The sequence below is a fragment of the Canis lupus genome, chromosome 25, assembly GCF_048164855.1.
Source record: "Canis lupus baileyi chromosome 25, mCanLup2.hap1, whole genome shotgun sequence".
Taxonomy (NCBI): Eukaryota; Metazoa; Chordata; class Mammalia; order Carnivora; family Canidae; genus Canis; species Canis lupus.
In genome coordinates, this window is record NC_132862.1 from 26,741,119 (window position 1) to 26,764,258 (window position 23,140).

The 23,140-nt window shown below is 35.0% G+C and overlaps 2 protein-coding genes across 17 annotated transcripts in view; one reads left to right on the forward strand and one right to left on the reverse strand.

Annotated features, from left to right (window-relative positions):
* SLCO1A2 (solute carrier organic anion transporter family member 1A2) overlaps window positions 1-14,365 on the forward strand; it is a 124,605-nt gene extending 110,240 nt beyond the window's left edge. For all 8 annotated transcript variants that reach the window (XM_072798771.1, XM_072798766.1, XM_072798772.1 and 5 more), the window contains one exon: window positions 7,205-14,365. In XM_072798771.1, coding sequence (XP_072654872.1) covers window positions 7,205-7,424 — 220 coding nt within the window. In that variant the 3' untranslated portion in view covers window positions 7,425-14,365. The remainder of the gene's footprint in view (window positions 1-7,204) is intronic.
* Window positions 14,366-21,475: 7,110 nt separating this feature from the next.
* The window catches only part of SLCO1B3 (solute carrier organic anion transporter family member 1B3), an 85,046-nt gene continuing 83,381 nt past the window's right edge, over window positions 21,476-23,140 (reverse strand). For all 9 annotated transcript variants that reach the window (XM_072798759.1, XM_072798757.1, XM_072798758.1 and 6 more), the window contains one exon: window positions 21,476-23,111. In XM_072798759.1, the coding sequence (XP_072654860.1) occupies window positions 22,898-23,111 (214 nt within the window). In that variant the 3' untranslated portion in view covers window positions 21,476-22,897. The remainder of the gene's footprint in view (window positions 23,112-23,140) is intronic.

Here is a 23,140-nt window from a genome sequence, read left to right on the forward strand (position 1 = left end):
ACATTCTAAGGTCTTATCTTTTTTTTTAAATAAATTATTTTTTTATTGGTGTTCAATTTACCAACATACAGAATAACACCCAGTGCTCATCCCGTCAAGTGCCCCCCTCAGTGCCCGTCACCCATTCACCCCCACCCCCCGCCCTCCTCCCCTTCCACCACCCCTAGTTCGTTTCCCAGAGTTAGGAGTCTTTATGTTCTGTCTCCCTTTCTGATATTTCCCACACATTTCTTATCTTGATTAGTAAAATGATATATGTGGAGAACTGTGAAGAGAGCAGACAACATGAGATTCATGTTTTCATCAGTTCTCTGTTCCCCTATAGCTCTACAGGGGTAATGTGAAGGTGGGCCCAAGCACATACTGTGTATGCAATGGGTTTGATTCACAGTCGAAAAACCCTGAGGATCACTAGTGTAGATTGGCCTCAACCTGCTGCCAAGATTCATTTTGATAGTAGCCTTAATTAAATGCTATTTCAGACAAAATAATTATATTTGGTACCATCCTCTATCAGTCAGATTAATTGGAGTGGCCGATAAAGTAGTGTACTCATGAGAAAATTCACCACATATAAATATTGTGTAGAAACAGGAGGTGGATATTGTTAGTAGACAGTTCTCCATGGGTCTCTTACATTTCTGCATACCTTGTTAGCAGAGGCTTTTTTTTGAACTATCTTTTCAAGGACGTTTGAATAGTAAATGACCTTGGAAGATATAGATGATGTTTTCCTATCTCTAGAGTTTGCTGTCTAGGATGATAAAAATAATAACTCTCTCTAGGTCAAAGGTTGGCAGATTTGCTTGTAGCCCATTTAAAAGAATGGGATTTCCTAAACTCAGGATTTCTCAGCTGTGATCCAAACCCATTGTGTGCACAAGGTCCACATAGGTCTTTCACCATGGGATTCCTTTGGGACTTGAAGATTAAGGAAAACCAGCCTGAACTCGCAGCTTTTGCTGATTTCTGTACTGTGAGTAAAAAAGTCCTTTGTCTCTGACATGGAAGTCTTGTATCTTGAACCAGTATCCATGCAACTGTGGCAGGCTAGCCTGTTAGCTTAAAATCCAGGTAAAATCTAGGAGTCTTTTATAGTTCTTAAGAACAGAAATGCTGATTAACTTTAAATTTTGCCAAAAATGTAAGGCTAAAAGGATGGCCACTTATATTTACTTGACGCCAATAGAAAAGAAGAAAAAGATTAAGGAAAATTAAATGGAAGTAAGAAATAGGAAAATAAAAACACACAAAATAATTTGAAAATATAAGCCTAAGTATACCAAGTTTCACAATAAATGTAAAGCAAATGAATTTGCTTCTTAAAAAGATAATGACTTCACATGAATTTCAATGTTTTCAAAATTCTAGCTATATGCTATTTGTAAGACACTGCCTACAAAATATAATATGAAGAAAGGCTAAAGATGAAGGTCAGAAAAGATATACCAGACATATATTAAAATCAAATTTCTGTGGTTATATTAATGACTGTGAGACAAAATAGAATTTAAATTGAAAAGGATTGGGGCACCTGGTTGGCTCAGTCAGTTAAGTTCCAACTCTTGATTTCAGCTCAGGTCTTGTTCTCAGGGTTGTGAGTTCAAACCCTGCATTGGGTTCCATTCTGGGCATGGATCCTACTTTAAAAATAAATAAATAAATAAATAAATAAATAAATAAATAAATAAATAATGAAAAATGATTAATAAAGAAGAATGTTACTTAGTAATCAAAGAAACATTTTTTTTTTATGATAGTCACAGAGAGAGAAAGAGAGAGAGGCAGAGACATAGGCAGAGGGAGAAGCAGGCTCCATGCACTGGGAGCCCAACGTGAGATTCAATCCCGGGTCTCCAGGGTCGTGCCCTGGGCCAAAGGCAGGCACCAAACCACTGTGCCACCCAGGGATCCCCCAAAGAAACATTTTATCAATAATATGTAACAGCCATCAACCCATGTATATCTATTAACATAATCTTGAATATATAAAACAAAAAATTTACAAAATTACAAGAAATCTAAATCAGAGTGGAAAATTTCAACACACTTTCCAAACAGGTGAATAGAAAATATAGACAAAAAAATCATTGATGATAGAGAAAATTTTGAACCACCAAATTGTACAAGAGTTATCTAATACATAACAATTTTAAAAAGCCCAACCAAGAGAATATATATTTTTCTCAGGCCTATAAGAAGCACTTATTACAACTAAGTCCAATGCCACAAAGTTAAAAAAAAGTGTTGATAATATATATATAACCACTATTTTCTGTCCATAATGTAATGCAGTTAGAAACCCATGATAAAATTTTGCCAAAGCCTCACATTTGAAATTACTCATAGGTCAAAGAATAAGTTCTAATACAAATAATAAAATGACTAGAACTCCTGTCATAGGAAAACTTGTGGGACAAAGCTACGCCAGTACTCAAATGTGTATTTAGGCCTTTAAATGTATATATGTTTTTTAAAAGACTGAAAATTAGTGAACTCAGAATTAAGGAAAAGGACAATGTAACTTCAAATAAAGTAAATAAAACCCTGATAAATAATTTGATAAGTTATGTACTGATATATTTCCTATTTCAAATAAGAACAGTAGATACAATATAATTTTTATATTCCGAAGGGATATATCTGGGTTCAAAGATAATAAAAACGTTATCTAGCATATCTAGTTTTCCTGAACTAGAAATTGAACAGAAACATAAAGAATAAACATAAAGAAATAAACAGAGCTGAGAGCAAAGCCTAAATGCAAAGCCTTTAAACCTAGAAATGTGCAGTGGTTTCTAGGTGATCAGCTTCCAAAAAGAAAATAAAATACTTTTAGGAAGTCAAGAGATCAGATCCAGATTGAATGCTTTAATTCATGAGGTGGTATTCATCACTCTTGGATTGAATTGAATGGTGTCCATCAAAATTTCACATCTACCCATGATCTCAGCATATGATTTTATTTGGAAATAAGTCTTTGAATTAGTGAAATTAAGATGAGGTCATACTGGATTATGTGGGCTGTAAATCCAATCACCTGTGTCCTTATAAGAGGAAAAGATGCAAAGGGACACATACACAGGAAGATGCTATGTAGAGACAGAGGTAGAGATTGCAGTATTGCATCTACAAATCAAGGAATGCTAAGGATTGCTGGCAATTACCAACAGCTAGGAAGCGTCAAGAAAGGATTCTTTCCTGGAGCCTACAGAAGAAGCCTAGCCATGCCAACATCTTGACTTCGGGTTTCTAGCCTCCAGAATTGTGAGAACAACTTTATTTTGTTTTAAGCCATCAATTTTGTGGTGCTTTGTTATAGCAGCCCTAGAAAACAAATACAAACGTCATTGTAAAAGAGATTTTGAAAGAATAAATACAGAGAAAGAAAGTCAGAACAATCAGCAACAACAACAAAATACTCAAAATTGTTTAGTTTTGCAAGCTAAAACTTAAAAACACTTGAATAATTCTACTGGCAAAAAAAGATAAGCACTTAAATTACCAATTGAAACATACTTAATTCCAGATCAAATTTAATATAATGTAGGAGTTTGACAAAGACTTTAAAATAAGTGTGCTTAATCAGCTCAAAAAGATTAAGAATAATAAGTAAATGGTATAATATCCATTAAAAATGAACCAGAAATTGTAAGAAAAAGCAAGCAGAAATAAGAATATCAAAAAGAACTCTTGGGAAGATTAGAGATTAAACGTATATCATTGAGATAACAAAAGAATCTTAAATATGCAATACATTTCAAGTTAATATAGTTAACATGAGAATTAGTGAACTGAAAGAGAGCACAGAAGAATTTATCTAGAAAAAAAAATCTAAATCAAGATTTTAAAATCTATCAATAAATCAATAATCAATAATCTGAAGTGATTAAATCAATAATCTGAAGTGATTCAACAAAAATGAATGCCTAGATAATATTAAAGATCAGTTAACAATTAAAGCATACACTTCAAAAAAAATTCTAGAAAGAGAATTGAGGAAATGTCAGATGTAAATTAAAGAATTAATGGCATAAAATTTCCTAGAATTTGAGACATAAATTTTCATATCAAAGGTGAACTTTTTATTTTTTTTAAGATTTTATTTATTCATGAGAGACAGAGAGAGAGAGTCAGAGACATAAGCAGAGAGAGAAGCAGACTCCATGCAGGGAGCCCAATGTGGGACTCAATCCCAGGAGTCCAGGATCACTCCCTGAGCTAAAGGCAGATGCTCAACCTCTGAGCCACCTAGGCATCCCCACAGGTGAACTTAAAATGTATAGTAGAATAGATATAAATGGACATATAAGAGCAAAATTACAAATATTCAAGGTAAAGGAAAAAACCCCATAAATTACAGAGAAATAAATATGTGGCTTACAAAGAAATGACAATTAGGTCAATAGCAGATAGGTCACCAGCAACAATAGAACCTAATATCTTTGATCCTTATTGCTTTGTGTTTGAGTTAAAACAAAACCACAAACCATATAGCAAGAAATGAGTAAATGTGGGCAGCCCGGGTGGCTCAGCGGTTTAGCGCCGCCTTCAGCCCAGGGCGTGATCCTGGAGAGCGGGTATCGAGTCCCACGTCTGGCTCCCTGCATGGAGCCTGCTTCTCTCTCTGCCTCTCTCTCTCTCTCATGAATAAATTTTTTTAAAAATGAGCAAATGTGACTATAAACTTTTAAATTTTCTTGATAACAGAAGACATTGTAAACAATAAAGAATGTTGTTAATATATAAAAACTAATGAAAACTTTTGGGCAATATCTATTAAGCTGTGTACTCTACAACCCTGAGACATATTTTAGAGAAACTCTTGTTTACATTAAAAGGAGACTTATTGCAGTATTATTGATATTAGAAAATGTTAAAACAAGTGTCCAATAGGGAATTGATTAATAAATTGTGGTATATTCACACATTGAAGTGTGGTGCAATAGTTAAAAATAAATAAAGTAGGGATGCCTGGGTGGCTCAGCGGTTGAGCATCTGCCTTTGGCTCAGGACATAATCCTGGGGTCTGGAATTGAGTCCAGATCAGGTCCCTTGCAGGGAACCTGCTTCTCCCTTTGCCTATGTCTCTGCCTCTCTCTCTCTGTGTCTGTTATGAATAAATAAATGAAATCTTAAAAGAAGAAGAAAGAAAGAGAAAGAAAGAAAGAAAGAAAGAAAGAAAGAAAGAGAGAAAGAAAGAAAGAAAAAGAAAGAAGAACTGTATGAGCATAGTTTTATTTTTTTTTTGTATGAGCATAGTTATAAAATGAAGGGCTAACAAACACATTTTCAGAATAAAATATATAGTGCTATTCCAATTATTTTAAATGTAAAAACGTATAAAGTAATTGTATATGTTATGAATATAAACATACGCACTTGTAAAACTATAAAAATAAACTAGGAACAAAATCCGTAACATTCAACATAGTCTTACATCTAGAAAGGGCTAAAAGGTCATATCATAGGGGTATACAGGGAATTTCAATGTATTAGTATTTTCTTTTGAATTGGTCTCAAACAAAAATGGCAAAATTTAATCATTTTGAAGTACAAACCTTTTATTCTGTATTTTAAAAGTGTTTCATAATAAAATTTTAGAAGTAAAAAATTTAAAAAGATGCAGAAATTAATAAATGGACTATACACCATACAGGTACAATACAAATAAAACACTATTTTTTGAAAAGATTAAAATATAATAATAATAACAATAATCTGAAAAGGCAAATAGAGAGGAGATACGAATAAATACTATTGAGAATAAACAAGGAAATGTAAATACAAATACTTAGGGATTTTAGTCACACAATTCAGAAACATTAAATAGATGGTTTTCAAGATGAGTGTATATTACCAAATTTTACTGTAAATACATAGAAAACATGAATATTTTCATAGCTATTTAAAAATGTTAATCAGTCAAAAGTTCCCATCCCTAAAGGCACCACGTCCAGATTCTTTTTTTTTTTTAAGATTTATTTATTCATGAGCAACACAGAGAGACAGAGGCAGACACCGGCAGAGGGAGAAGCAGGCTCCCCATAGGGAGCCAGATAAGGACCAATGGAGATCCCGTGATCACACCCTGAGCTGAAGGCAGATGCCCAACCACTGAGCCACCCAGGCATCCCTAAGACAAGTTTTATAAACCTTCAATGAACTGATGATTTCTACATAATACAAGTCATTCCAAGAAATGGGAAAAAAGGGGAAAATTTCTTGATTTACAAAACTAGTACAGTCTCGATATTTGCATTAGACAACTTCAGTAGAAGGAAAAAATACAGGCTGATTTTACTTATAAATATGCATGCAAAAATTCTAAATAAAAAATTAGCAAATCAAATCTAATATATAAAAACTCACTCATAGAATTTATATTAGGCATGCAAGGATGGTTCAGTATGAGAAAAATTTATCAATCTAATATACCTTATTAACACAATAAAGGGGGTAAAATCTTGAATATTCTACTATGCAGAAAAATAATTTGGTGATACTTTACTTATTCATATTTAAACTTTGAGCAAGCTCAGGATAGAAGAAGAGTTTTCTTAAAGTAATTAAGGTTATCAAAAACAAAACAAAAAAAACCCCACAGAGTAGAAATCACAATTGATGGGGATTTCTTTGAAAGCATTTTTATTAGATACTAGAAAAAACCTGCTCACTATCAGTATTATATATATATTTTTAAAGATTTTATTTATTTGAGAGCATGAGAGTGTGCATGCTTGAGCATGAGCTGGAGAGGGGCAGAGGGAGAAGCAGGCTCCCCACTGAGCAGGAAGCCAGATGTGGGATGCAATCCCACAACTCCAGAATCCTGACCTGAGCAGAAGGCAGGAAGCAGTCCCTTAACCAACTGAGGCACCCAGATGTCCCTCAGCCTTACACTTAGAGGTTCAATTCAATGTAAAAAGATTTTTAAAACCCAAAAGATTAGAAGAAAAGAAAAGAAGTGTGAGTTTTCTCGATGAAAAATTCCAAACAACATTTAACAAACATTAGAATTAATAAGTGAGTTCACTTATATAAAATTGACATGCAAAACAATTATAATTATCTGCTGTAATCTTCATGGGAATGAAATACTAAAAATTAAAGATACGCAAAACTAACGTACTCACTACACTTTATTATTTAATATATTTTAATTATTATATAGATTTAATATATTTTAACATTTTTTTGATAGATACATCTACCTTGGCTTGCCAGCAGCTCTAAGAGGAACAAGCTATATTCCAGCCTTTTTAATCCTAATTATGTTGAAGAAGCGTCTTCTACCTGGTGAAAATGCCTCTTCAGGAACTGTACTTATAGAGGCAAAGGTTACAGGAAAGGAAAACGATTGCAAAGATATGCACCAAAATTCCAAAGTTTTGAATGATGGTGAATCAAAAACTAAACTGTAATGCCTTATTATATCATGCTTCCCAGAGTTGGAGAATACACTACAACTTAATTGTTTTTAAAATCAATAGGGATACAGGGGGTAACTTTTTCTTGTTTATGAACCTCAAATTTTGGTGTTGTTTTGTTTTGTTTTTTACTCAAGATAAAGAAATGTTCATTGATGGTATTTCTGAGACATCAATGGCATTTGAGATATTCCTCAGAGGGACATTTATAACAACCTTCAAAACAGAAGATTAGAACTAGCTTTATTTTTATGTGGAAATAACAATTTCTCTTTTAAGTCATGTGAAATTAGGGTATATTTCCCACATTTCCTTTTCCAAATGATTCTAAAAATTTTCTATTATGAAAATCTATTTAATTCCATTGAATTTCTGCTTTGATATTGGGGTTATTTAGAGAATGAAATTCTTACCTGGCTTACATGAATATTTAAGTCTTTTATTCAAATTTATCACTTTTATGTGAGAGAGGCCCACATTTTCTAATTCTAGGAATTGTTCTTTAACTTCTCCTATTCCTTCCAGACATGAATGTTTTAAAATAGATTACTCATTAATATGCCATCACTTTCTCTCATCTTGTTCCCAGCTTTATTACTTAAGTCATATATTTGCTCATTTTGTTCAGAACACTGAGAAACTGAGTCAGGTTATTAAAAATATGTAGCAAAGATTGTTGGATTTTTTTTTTTTTTTTAGCAATTCAAACCTGGTGACTAAACTCTCTGTGAAAAACAAGTGTTCAGTCAAAGGATGAAAGGATAATATTAGAAAAATACTAGTCCTTAAGGCTGTAGTGTCAGATATTGTCAAAGGAACATTGTCCCAAATTCAGGAGACCTTCTGAGACCAATGTTTATCCTACCTATGATGTCCAAAGTTAGAACACAAATACTAATTTTCCATAAGTCATCTTAAAGAATGATGCTTTAAAAAAGTAGCTTCTGTTATGAAACTGGGTTAATAAAATTCAAGATACACATTTAAAACTAAATCTACTAAAAAAAATAAAAAAATAAAAATAAATCTACTCATATTATTATTTTGTCATTTATGGATACAATAAAAGGATGAATGAATTTAAAAGACAAGAGACCCTATTGATGATGTGGGGTTTCTGGTTCAAGGGAGCAGAATAAGCAACCATATTTACCTAATCCTTATTTTCTCTCCTTATTCTCCATTCCACTTAAATAATAGTCAATACATAAAACATAATATATTTACATAATGGTGAGGAGATTACAAGGAGGGAGGGTGGAAAAAGTGGATGTCAATATACTATGGTTATATATGCGTAATATAAAGGGAATGTGAATTCCTCCAAGATAGAAGAGCAGAAGAGGGCATAATCTAGAATGCAGTCACAAGGAGCCTGGAATATAGGTAGGAGCCTCTGAGTTGCAAATTCAAATATCACCAAAAAAATTAGTAGCTGCACAGAAAATAAAGCAGTTAATTGAAAGACTGCCTAAAGATATTTTGAAGACTAATATGACTTCCTGAATGATTATATGTGTCATATGAGAAGAAAGCAACTCAGATGAGAAGACTGGGTAGGTCAGTCTTTAAGAGTTAAATTTTGGACTTGTGGAGTTTGAAATTTCATTTTTGGTTTTATTAAAAATAACCATGATTCAAGACAGGAGTGTTGTTGAAATGTGAGAGAAGAACTACTCATTGGAAATGAGGAATGTAATTCAAGGTAGGTCTGATTGCAGCAGTGAAGTAAAGTTGAGTGTTTACAGTTGAGGGTTAGGGTCTAATGACAAGAAATTTGGAGTTGGTGGGGAGGATGTGGCAAGAATCACTTGGAAGCTAAAAGGAGGAAAAAGGACTTATTCTAATTCCAGAGACTCATGAGAAAAAGAACACAGCACCACATAAGAAGTTTTTGGGGGGAGGAGAGGAAGATGGTGGCAGAAGAGGAAACCCTTGGTTCATCTCATTCCATGAATCCAACTATCAAACATCCTAAATACTCCCCAGAAAATGGCCTGAAGACTAACAGAGCACACTCCACAGCTAAAGGGAGAGAAGAAGTCACATCAAAGAAGGAGGAAGTGCAGAGATGGGGTTTAGGGGAGAAAAAGGTCCCAGGTGCTGTGGAGAGGCAGGAGCCATGGTCATGGAAAAAGGCAAGATTGAGAGGAGTGCACAGGGGGGTGTACAAGGAGAATGTTTTCAAGAATGTTTTCTTGAAACCAGTAGGGCTTGAAGACTGAGGTTTAAAGGTCAGCAGGTTTGACTGGGATAGAGCCCTGAGGGCATTGAATTGTTCCTAGAGAGAGGGTAGGCAAATGATAACTGGGGCAGACAGTGTGGAATCAGTGACTGACAGAGCACCTGAGGCACACAATGGGGAGATTATTTGCTCTTCTCAGAGGGTGTTCCTGAGAGGCAGCATTCAAGGAGTGAACAAATCGTGCTGGCTGGCACCATTTCCCTCCTCCACCCCTCAGCATAAACACAGAACAACCTGCAGGAAATCAGCTCAGCCCAAACACTGGCTGCCTGGCTTGCTTACACGAAGCTCCACTCCCTTGCACTCTGGCAGGACTGTCCTTCTCAGTCAAACTTGCCTCAGTGTAGCAGGCCCCTTACTCCCCAGAAGGTAAGCACAACCCCTGCCCACATCGTATCCCCTGACCGGAAAGTTCTGCAGGGCCTCAGTTCTGGTGGAGTTACTGTCAGTTTTTTTTTTAATAGTTTTTTTTTTTTTTTAAGATTTTATTTATTTATTCATAGAGAGAAAGACAAGAGAGGCAGAGACACAGGCAGAGGGAGAAGCAAGCTCCATGCAGGGAGCCCGACGTGGGGTGGGATTTGATCCCAGGTCTCCAGAATCACACCCTGGCTGCAGGCAGTGCTAAATTGCTGCGCCACTGGGGCTGCCCTACTATCAGGTTTTATTTCACAAGCAGAACAGAATACATTTAGTTAAAATTTGCCAAATTCTAGCCAGGGACAAAAATTGTCCACAACAGATAAGGAGAGCTTCTGTAGACAACTGGCCTAAAGGATAGAGCAGCCAATACACAAGAGTAGAGCATAAGCAACACATACCTAGGACACTCCCCAAAGCATCAGGCTCTGGCACCTCATGATCTCTTCCTTAGGCCATTACTTCTAGAAGCTGGTGACTTAACTGGCTTTTTAAATGCAGAAAAGTAGACAGAGACTTAGACAATGCAAAGGTGGAGGAATTTATCTCAAATGAAAGAACAAGATAAGGCCGTGGTGAGAGATCTTTGTGAAACAGATATAAGCAACATGCCTGATGGAGAATTTAAAGCAATAATCATAAGTATACTAATTGGGTTTGAGAAAAGAAAACATCAGTAAGACCCCTACAACAGAGATAAAAGAGTTAAAAAAGAATCAGAGATGAAAAATGCAATAAATAAGATTGGAAACAGGCTTGATACAATGAACAGCAGGCTGGCAGAAATGGAGAAACAAATTAGAGACCTAGAAGGCAAAATAATGGGAAATCTGAATCTGAACAAGAGAGAGAAAGAAGTATTATGGAGCACAAGAACACACTTAGGGAACTCAGAGACTCCATCAAACATAAAAACATTCATATTATATGAGTCCCAGAAGAAGCAGAGAAAGAAAAGGCAGCAGAAAATTTATTTGAGGAAATAATAGCTGAAAACTTCTGTAACCTTGGGAAGAAAACAGACATCCAGATCCAGGAAGCACAGAGAATTCCTATCCAAATCAACAAAAGCAGACCAAAACCAAAATGTATCACAATTAAATTTGCAAAATATAATGATAATGAAATAATCTTAAAGACCAGAAGAAAAATAAGTAACTTACAAGGGAAATCTATAAAGTTAGCAGGAGATTGCTCAGCAGAAACTTAGCAAGCCAGAAGAAAGTTGCATGACATTCAACATGCTGATGGGAAAAATCTGCAGCCAAGAATACTCTATCCAGCAAGGCTATCATCATGAGAAAAGGAGAGAGAAAGAATTTCCCAAACAAAAACTAAAGGAGTCCATGACCACTAATCTAGCTCTGCAAGAAATATTAATGGGGACTCTTAGGGTGCAAAGGAGAAATCAAAAGTGACAAAGACAGAAGAGGATCAGAGAAATCTCCAGAAACAATGACAAAACAAGTAATAAGATGTTAATGAATATATATTTATCAATAATTACTTTCAATGTAAATGTACTAAATGCTCCAATTAAAAGATACAGGGTGTATTGGGTGATAGGCATTAAGGAGGGCACTCGATGTAATAAGCACTGGGTGTTATATGCAACTGATGTGTCACTAAATTCTATCCCTGAAACTAATAATACACTATATGTTAACTAAATTGAACTCAAATAAAGAATTTTTTTAAAAAAGATATAGGGTGTCAGAGTGGATAAAAAACAAGACTAATCTACATGATATCTGCAAGACATTGATTTAAGACCTAAAGACATCTGCAGACTGAAAGTGAGGGGATAGACAAACATTTATCATGCAAATAGATGTCAAAAGAAAGCTTGAGTGGCAAAACTTATACTGGACAAACTAGACTTTAAAACAAGACTGTAATAAGAGAGAAGAAGGGCACTATATCATAATAAAGGGGCCTATTCAACAAGAAGACCTACTATTATAAATATTTATGCACCTAATATGGGAGCAGGCAGATATAAATAACAATTAATACCAAACATTAAGGAATTAGTTGATAATAATACAATAATAGTAGGGGACTGTAATACACTTACATCAATGGACAGATCATCTAACATCAACAAGGAAACAATGGCTTTGAATGACATCCTGCACCATATGGACTTAACAAACATATTCAGAACATTTGATCCTAAAGCAGCAGACTGCACATTCTTTTCAAGTGCACATGGAACACTCTCTAGAATAGATCACATACTGGGTCACAGATCAGGTCTCAACCAGTACTAAAAGATTGGGATTATTCCCTGCATATTTTCAGGCCACAGTGCTTTGAAACTTGAACTCAAATACACGAGGAAATTTGGAAAGGACTCAAATACTTGGAGGTTAAAGAGCATCCTACTAAAGAATGAATGGGTCAACCTTCAGGATATTAAAGAAGAATGAAAAAAAATACAAGGAAACAAAAGAAAATAAAAACAGTGGTTCAAAACCTTTGGCATACGGCAAAAGTGGTCCTAAGAGGGAAGTATATAGCAAGATAAATCTTAAACTATCCAACCTTATATCTAAAGAAATAGAAAAAGAACAAAGTCTAAAGGCAGTAAAAGGAAGGAAATGATAAAGATTAGAGCAGAAACAATAGATATAGAAACAAAACAAAACAAAACACAAAACCCAATAGAATAGATTGATGAAACCAGGAGCTGGTTCTTTGAAAAAATTAATAATATTGATAAACCTATAGCCAAACTTATCCAAAAGAAAAGAGAAAGGACCCAAATAATTAAAATCACAAATGAGAGAGCAGAAATAACAACCAATACCACAGAAATACAAACAATTAAAAGAGAATATTATGAAAAACTATATGCCAACAATTTAGACAATCTAGAAAAAGAGACATGATTTTGGACCCAGTGCATCAGGCTCACTCTTACCCCCTCCTGGGGCAGATGGCATTTTACTCTGAGAAGATCAGGTTCTCTCTTAACACTTCTTGGTGGAGGAAGAAGATTAGAAAATTTGAATGAATGCTTTGTGGTCTATGACCTCTGTTGTTGGAGCCCATGAGGTCTGGGAGGTTAGTTCTTATTCTGAACACACTTTCCATGACAGCATAGAGGTAATGGCATAGCAGATAGAAATGGAAGAGAGAAACAGGAGAAGACCAGAAGTGGGAGGTCTGGGATCACTTACTTTCTTAATTAATATTGTGGGGAAGCTCCATTAATGGTAAAAGAGATAGTGACTTAATGTATTATTTATAGTTCTAACTATAACTGGTATTTACAGGAACCAAAAATAAAGGAATATAAAAATTAGGAAAATATAGATAAAGGGGAGGAGAGGGAATAATCATTCTTCATATTTTATAACAGAGCTAAAATATATTTTAAGCATGATGAATTAAGATAGAACTGACATACACTTATTAAAACTCTATGGAGAACCTGGGTGGCTCAGTTGGTTAAGCCTGTGACTCTTGAGTCTGGCTTAGGTCATGATCTCAGAGTTGTGAGATCAAGCCCCCAGTCAGGCTCTACACTCAGGGGAAGTCTGAGACTCTCTCTCTGTCTCTGTCTCTCTTTGTGCCCCTCTTCCTGCTTGCTCTCACTCTCTCAAAAATAAGTAAATAAATCTTTTTAAAAAAGTGATTGCCTCTGCTGCCCTGGACTATCATGAGAAAAAAATAATACATTTGTCCTTCATTTTAGGTTTGTTACACTCTGATTTTTTCCCATACACGAAAAAACAAGGTTAAAACATAGTATTTCATAAAGAATAACACATCAGCAAAAACAATAATAACAATTAAAGAAATGAGATCATGCATTTTATAGAAAGGTAAAAACTGAGCCTTCCAGTTTTTAAGAGTTGTTGAGGTCCTCCAATGAGTGCTTATTGAATAACTGCACTTATTCACATTTCTGTGATTGGTCCTAGAGGATATGTGTGTTGGTGTGTGTACCTGATGGGGGTGCTAACTAAGCGTGGTCTGTAGAATTTAAGTAGAATTCAAATTGGCATCATTTCATTAGGGTGAATAAATATACATACAGAAACAACTACAGAACAACAAATAATAGCACAGTGTAATTTCCAACACTATGGATATATAATAGGTCACTGAGTAATCAGAGTTTATACAAAAGCTTCCCATTCAGATCTGGTGGGAAATGATGCCTTCAGATTGATAAAGAGAAAGAAAGAAAAAAAAAAAACAGCCCTAATTGAGGGAAGAATAGAAGCAAATAATGTGGTAATTTGTCCTTTATTGTTAACTACAGATATATTGGCAGATATAATTGGTAATCTCTTTCCAACAATAACAACAACAACAATAGCAGCAACAACGAAAGAAAGCTTTCTGAGGATATAATTTGTGCTCTTTTTTTCTTTTTTCGTCCTTCCTGAATGAGGGATATTAGACCTTGAGGAGCAGCAGCCAACCCAGAACCAAAAGGCAAAAGGCAGAAGAAGGCGGACACCTGGGTAGCTCAGTGGTTGAGCGTCTGTTTTTGGCTCAGGGCATGGTTCCAGAGTCCTAGGATCGAGTCCCTCATCGGCCCCACCTCGAGGAACCTTCTCCTGTCTCTGCCTCTCTCTGTGTATCTCTCATGAATAAATGAATAAAATCTTTTTTAAAAAGGCAGAGGAATGAAGACATTTGAGGAAGGTGGAACAGGAAGACAGCTAGAACCTGACTACCTGATACAGTGCTGAACACCTGCACTAGCAGAATCAGGGCTAAGTTTTGTGGAGTATTAAGCTTCTAAAACAAGAGGATAGTTTATATAAGAAAAAAAATCAAAATTATTAGTACAAAATGAGGTCAAAAGGAATATTTAGAATGAAAACAAATACCACAAATTTGATGTAATATGCTTTAGGCCATAATCATGATATAAAAAAAAACCCTACTGCAAACATTATAGTTAAATAAGAAATATTAAAAGCTTTCCTGGTAAGTTGGGAGTGAGGAGATAATGCTTGTTATAATCATTTCTACTTAGCATTATACCCAATGTCCTCATCATTGGATGAGGAGAAACAGGGAAACAGGAGGGGGGGAAAAAGAATCAAAATTTGTAAGGATAAGAAAAGAAAAAGTAGGGACACCTGGGTGGCTCAGTGGTTGAGTGTCTGTCTTTGGCTCAGGGTGTGATCCCGGGATGCTGGGATCAAGTCCTACATTGGGCTCCCCACAGGGAGTCTGCTTCTCCCTCTGCCCATGTCTCTGACTCTGTGTGTGTGTGTGTGTGTGTGTCTCTCATGAATAAATAAATAAAATCCTTAGAAAAAAGAAAGCAAAAAAAAGTAAAATCATCAGTGCCAAGTTGTGTAAGCAGAAAATACAAAAGTTACTACAGATAAACTGTCCAAATTAATAAGTGTATTATAACTGATCTCTGGATACACAAAATCAAATGTAGTTTTTCATATATCAATTGCAGCTAGGAAATTATGTTAGTAGAACATACTATGTAGTGTAGCATCCCAAAAAACCACACACTGAAATCATAGAAATAAATCTCACAGCAAGTATCCATCCAAGACATCTATCCTCAAAACTACAGGGGAGTACCCAGAGAAATAAAGACCTGTATCATGCTTGTTGACTAAAAGATCTAATATTGTAAGGATGTCAGTTCTTCTGAAATTTATCTACAGATTTAGTGAAATCTCAAACAAAATCCCAGTACTTTTTGAAATGAGAACATTGACAAGATATTTTGTCCTTTACATGGAAATATAAAGGGCCAATGCAATTTTGAAGATGAAGGAAGAAGCCAACCACCAGATATTAAAATCTATAAAATTAAATTAATTAAGGCAATGTGGCATGGGCCACCTGTCTCCCATTCTAGGTGCCACCCACTCTTCCTGGTGCCTGCTGGTGCCACTCTCTCTCTCTCTCTTGCCATCTTCATACAGAATCCAACACTATGTGCTGCATTGCTCTCCTACCTGGAAACCCTTCTGAAGTCCAACACCTCACATCAGACCTCTGTCCTGCTTCCTCCCCAGGGATATCTTCTCCCTATTCAGGTTCTGACACCCATGCCAGGTTGCCCCGTGTGTTCTTGTCCTCTTTACCCCTGTGATGGCTAATGTTACATGTCAACTTCACTAGGCCAGAGTATCCACATATTTGGCCAAAGATTATTCTAGATGTTCCTCTAAAGTTTTTTTTTTTTTTTATGAGATTAACATTTAAACCATAGACTTTGAGTTAAGTAGATTTTCTTCCATGGTGTGGGTGAGCCTCAACCTATCAGTTGAATATAAAAAGACTAACTTCTTTTTAGTCTTAATTTTTAGAAGAGGAAATTCTGCCCGCAGACTGTCTCTGGACTTAAACTGCAGCATAAACCCTTTCCTGGGTCTCAAAATTGCTTGCTTAATATCTATGTATAGTCTATTGATTTTGTTCCTTTGGAGAACACTGACCAATAATCCTTCCTTGGATTCCAGCACCCATGCTGATCTATCCCGCTTCTGGATACTCTCCTAACACTGCTTGAGCTCTTGGGCTTCTCCATGTTACTCAGTTCCCTGTAGTTCCTCTCAACAGCTAACCTTTTCTCCCATCTACCCACATACCTACTTGCTTGGCCGCATCTAACAGCTCAGGATTGAATTATTCAGTTAGAAAAAAGAAAGACAAGACCACAGGAAGAAAAGAGAAGGGAAGGAAAGGGAAAAGGAGAAAGGGAAAGACACAATTGAAAATTTGATAAATCTTGGAAAATGAATATTATATTGGCAACATATATCTATTGTAGAGTAAACGCATAATGCCAATTATATTTTCACACTAAGTTTACTTATGTCTAGGGTTAGATTAATAAATGCTATTACAGAACATTTTGGCCTTGAAACTTAAGTTGACTTCATATTATCTGCTCTAGATAGAGACAAAGAGTATTTTATTGACTAAATATCTAAAATGTTTTTTGGTTTGTTCAACCATGTAGCGAATGCAGGAAATCCTGAAAGTGATTTTAAAATGTATGATTTCTGTATCTAATTTTTAAATCTACTATTCAATTTGTGGATCCAACAAACAACTGTCTGAATTGGTTATTTTCGTTGTTTTTTAAACAACACATTTACTTTACTTTTACTTTTTCTCAATGCTACAGCCTGGTTAATATATGTATATACACAACTCATACAAGACAAAAATTACAGAAATGGCCCAAGTAGTGCCCAGAGCTCTGTTAGAAATAGTGCTACTGAACTAAAACCTGGTGAGTGATAAAAGCTAAGCAGGAAATCTTTTTGCAATTGGCCCTAAGAAAAATTTAAACAAATATTACTTAAAAACAAAATTAAAAAAAATCACAAGACTCTTGTAGCACTGACGTGTTTAATTTCTGTTAAAGTCAACTTACTCATAAAATTATAATCTAATCCCAATGATATGTCAAGCTTGCTAAATTCAAAAGATATCTTTCACCAATATCATTTTTGAGAAGTAAATGATAGCGATATAAGTTACTTGAAGGGGAGAAAAGATGGGGTGGGGAGGAGGAAGTGAGAGAAAGACATATATCCTTGCCATCAGTAAAGATATACCTTTTTTAGAATAGGCTAATATGTGGAAAAGATACTTATGTGGCTTTCTCATGAGTGGAAAAGCACATTGTTTTCATAATTGTGTATGTTTCTTTAGGACATGGAAGAAAAATCACTTGCAGACCTAATGTATTAGACACCTAATAACTTCTAACAAGTTCACTACATTGGATATGTTTATGCGGTCACTCAAAATATCAGATGTATTTGCAAGATTACACCTTTTCTTCCACCTTCATCTTTAATGGCATTATTTGTTATTTGCCCAATCAATTGTTGAGAACTCATATCATAAAAGATCATATTAAAAATATGGGAGATATTGCTAGGACAACATCACTAGAACTCTTTATGCAAAGGTGCTAAGGATAAATATTTTATATCAAAGGAATAAAAGTGAGACTTCTAGTGTCAGTTCAGGCATGCACAGAACAGGAAAGGTGTCACACCCACAACCTCACAATTAGAGAATGCAACTTATAACTTTTCTCAAAGTGATCAATGAACCAATATTAATGGGCAAGCAGCTAACTGGAAACCTGGAGAAGGAAAGGCTCCTTCAGAGAGAAAAAAGAACTTGGATATTTACTCCCATGGGGCAGAAGCCACTCAATGCCATATAAGTTTGTAGAATGATTTAGTTAGAAATATTTAACAGGTAGCTAAAGATCAAGCATGGGTTGGCATGTGAAACTTCTGAAGGTGGCAGACAGAAGGGAGTTTACACCGCTTGCAGCCCCACCAGGCAGTCTTAGGGAAGATTAGAGAGAATCTTGAAAAAGCATGATTGGTGCTAGCTGTAGGAAAACAGAAACCACTGCTCAAATTCTACTCAGATCAGTACCTCTCTATCCCCCTAAGTAACAACAGCCTTTCTTTTCAGTGGGGAAGGGTAACAAAAACTGTAGCTTAGGGGTATTGATGAAAACTCTTGCAATTGAGAAGGGAAGCAAGAAAGAAAAGCTTCACTCCTGTGGGAGGGGCAGGTCACCCCCAAGACCCAGGTTCAGAGAGCCTATCTCAGTTTCTTGTTACCATGGTAACAAGCATCTGGTAAAAATTAGAGTGGAATATATTTGGGAGAACTGCAAGAGACTGATTGTTTCTGGTAACAGGCAAAAGGAAGAACCAAATCCATGTAGGGAGTAGACCTCCAAACACAGGTTGTCTAGAGGAATTTGAAGCCCTTTGTACATTGAGGGTTAACTATAGCAACAACAAACTTCAAACCTAGCTCTACTCTTGATACAAACCCCATGCTACAGTCCTAGCAGAAGGAAAGATGCACTCATCTACAAATGTAGAAAATATTTACCTCAGAGTTGACTGTCCTATAATACATTTATGGCCTTCAACAAAAAATTAGGACACAACAAAACCAATAAAACACACAGTCTGAATAAACAAATCAGTCTCAGAACCAAACTCAATATTACACAGATTATTAGACAAATTATTAGACAGGATTATTAAACAAATGAAGACATTTTTTAGGGGCATCTGGGTGGCTCAGTCAGTTAAGCATCCAACTCTTTATTTGGGCTCAGGTCATGACCTCAGGGTCATGAGATCTAGACCTGCTTCAGGCTCTGTGCTCAATGGGGAGTCTGCTAGGGATTCTCTCTCCTTTTTCCCTCTGCCCCATGCTCTCTCTCTTAAAGTAAAAAAAAAAAAAAAAGACATTTTTAAAATAAATGTGACTGAAATGAAATTTTTTGCAGAAGTTTTAAATGTATAGAACCATTATTAATATCAATCCTCCACATAGACCAAAGATATTTTGGTGTTTATAATCTTGTTTTTCTGTGACCTTTTCTCTTATTCTCTGAATATCCTTGTTCTTTATTTCCACTATCAAACACCTGCTTTTCAAAAAAACATTGGGATTTCACTCACACTGTAAAATGAATGATAATATGTGATCTCTTCCAATTGGAAAGAAGATCAATTCTTAACTCAAAAGAATAAGCTTCTGGGACACCTGGGTGGTTCAGCGGTTGAGCGTCTGCCTTTGGGTCAGAGCATGATCCCGAGGTCCAGGGATTGAGTCCCGCATTGGGCCTGCTTCTCCCTCTGCCTATGTCTCTGCCTCTCTTTCCCTGTTTCTCATCAATAAATAAATAAAATCTTAAAAAAAAAGAATAAACTCCTAATGACAGAACTTGGGGCAACCTCAATTTTAACAGTGGGGATTGGTTTAAAGTAAAAGATCTATCCATAGGTTAGCGGTCAGGAATGCTTCACAGTGTTGCTGCTTTCATAATGTCTTCAAATTGTTTGTTTGTTTGTTTGTTGTAATTAATTCTCAATAATTTTGTGTTGGTAAAATCTCCAGAAATATGGATGTTGAAATTGAAGCAAAGAGATGAAAATAGTCCCTGTAAATGAGAGACATTCTTATTCTATAGTAATATTAATTAGAGTGTATGTGTTTAAATGCCTATCTCTCCACCACTTAGGAGGGCTCCCAAAGGGCAAAGACTCTGTTTCATAAATGTTTTTATTTTCTGTGCTTAACACATAGATGGCACTCAAAAGACACTTTTTAACATTTTAAAATGTATTTTTTTATTTTAAAATATAAAAAAAAACAAACTTCAAAACATCTGAAGCCCTCACTCCCTATCCAATGACCTTAACGAAGCTTTTAAAAATTTTGCATGCATGTTGTTTTCAGTTCTTATTTATAACTTTCACATTTTTATGAATGGAATTTTTTGGAGTTCTTTTATTCATTTACTCATTCATTCATTCAAAAGTAATTGCTAAAGCACCTACTTTGTGTCAAGCACCAGCCAACTGCTGGGAAGAAAATAGATAGGTAAAATGAATTCAATTCCTACTTTCCTAGAGTTTATGACTGGTGGCAGAGACTGATTTTTAACAAGTAATCAAAAATAAATGTAAAATTACTCTTTCGCTAAGTGCTATGTTGCTACAAATATAATTGGAGAGTTTTTAAGCAGTGAAGAAGTCGGAGACATTGAAGGAATGGCAATTGAGCCTAGAACTGAATGCTGAGAAGCAGTTAATTTAATGGGAAAAAGACGATTTTCAGAAGGAAGAACTATCATAGTCCAAGGTTCACTTCATGAAAATGGATGGGAACATGAAGACATGGTGCAAATAAAGAATCTTCAGTCCTTATACTCAAATTTTTCTTCATAGCAGGAAGCCATTCTGCCACTAAATCTCTAATGCTTCTTTTCTAAGTCTGATTTCCTGTTCAAAAATATCAGATTTCCTACATTGGTGCTTTAGTTTGTCTTCCAATCCTCTACCTTTTTTCATAATTTGCTTCTTTGTCTTTTTCCTCCACATTTTCACAGATTCTAAAATGTAACTTCTTTATTATTGATTTGGTTTTTTTGTCACTGTCCTCCCTTAACCTTATGCAATATATGTTTTAATTATACTCTTGCTTTATTTTGCATCCTTGCAAACTTTCCTTATCTTATTCGTGTATCTGCTGAATTCCCACCCCTTTGCTTCCTCCTAGGATTTATATTCCTGTTTATAAATGCCATTGAATTAAGGATTAATATTTGTTCTGTATTCTTGCATTCTGAAGTAGATCAAATAATCTGAGGCATATGTTTTAATGTTCTTTTCCTTCACTGTACATATCACATTTATAAATATAAATTTATTCTTTTATTTTATATTACTTTATAACATTCAATAATTTAATGTAATGTTCTTTTCCTGTAAAGTGTAAGCTCTGTGAGATAATGCCCTTTGTTTTCTTTGCTATATTTCATTTTGCCTGAAAGATATTTGACACTCAATAATTGTTGAAAAAATAAATATTCAAGACATAGCCTTTATTTTTTTACAATGTTTTAAAAATAGCTTTATAATTTTCTCTACTTTTTGAGACAAGATTCCATCAAACTTGTAATATAGTAACCTAGCATGTTGGGGTTTTTTTTTCCAAATATCTGCACATGGGAGTAATGAATCCTTTTTCAGGGCTACAGCTTGAGAATAGTTTAATGTATAATGCCTAGGCTAATTTTCAGATTCTCGCAAGCATTCATATTACATGACTTTGCTATACTCAGGAATATCTTCTCCTATCCTGTATGTCTTTATCAGGGGCTCTATACAGATATTTTTTTAAGATGTCCAGTTTGCACAACAAATGTTTTGAATCATAATCTCTGGGGTGGGTGGACTATTGGTTTCTTTCAAAACAAGAAGTTTCACAGGTTATTCTAATGCCAGAAAGTATCTTTTAACCTATTGAGTTTAAAAACTACAAGTTTTAGCAGTCAGTATAAAAGCTGTGGTCATTTAACAAATAAAATATTCAAATATTTGTTCTTATCCATTCCCCTCTTGTCCTATTTGTGGGGATGTGAAAGCTGTCTCTTGGTGCACCAAAAACAAACACACACACACACACACACACACAAATATGCAATTGAGAAACAGTTGGTAAATTATCTGGTACAGACTCCATGTCTTCCAGGGAGCAGACAAATGGAATAAAGACATATTTTTAAATAGACTTTGCTTTCTCAAGTTAATGTCAGTTTTCTTAATCCACTTCCATGGGCCTGAAAGAAACTTAACACATTCCTTAATATGTTGTTTGACAATCATATCTTGCAAATTCTGAATTATGTCTATTTTTTCACTAGTATTTTAATGAAAGGTTGGAAGAAGATTCATCATGGATTCCTTGTCACACAATTTCAAATTAAAAATTAATAAGGTCTGACTTAATACATGACTTGACTTGACTTAATGACTTAATACATGAATAACAGATATCATGTTAGTATAAAGATCCCATCATACTGACTTCATGCTTGGGCCAAACTGGCTTTAAGAAAAGGTATTAGGCTTTTCTCCTTATTTAGGTTATAAATTTCTCTCCTCCCTTTTTTCCCTTCTATCCATTTTCTAGTCACTGGTTTTATTCAGGTAACTGAGCAAATATTTTTTTCTTTTATTATATAATGACCATACCTCTCACTTTAAATTTGTATGGATCATGTGTCCTAATCTTCACGTCAAAGGCAGAGCCATGCCATAAGCAATGCATACTGTCATTCCTTTTCATTTATAGTCTGTTTCATTACCTCAAATTTATAGTGATTCACTGTACCATCATAACGGTGGGGGAACTGTTAATGAAGGACCAAGAACTGCTCAAAATACCATCCTACTAAATTAATATAATGTTGGTTTGAAACATGGCAACCTAATTGTTTTTTCTCCCCTTACATATGTGTCTCATTGTCTTCTCTGGCAGAAGGTACAAAATATCCGTCGTTATTTAAGGATTCTAAATTTGCTTCATTCGTATCTTTTCTTCCATTTTCTGATGCCTTGGTATCTTTTCCTTGATATATTTTCTTCATAGTGATAATTAATACAGCATGTAAAGTAAGTGAGGCAAATTTTAAGCTCTCAATCAAGCTCAAGAAGGTATTTCTGTGAAAAGAGAAAAAAGTCAATTTTCA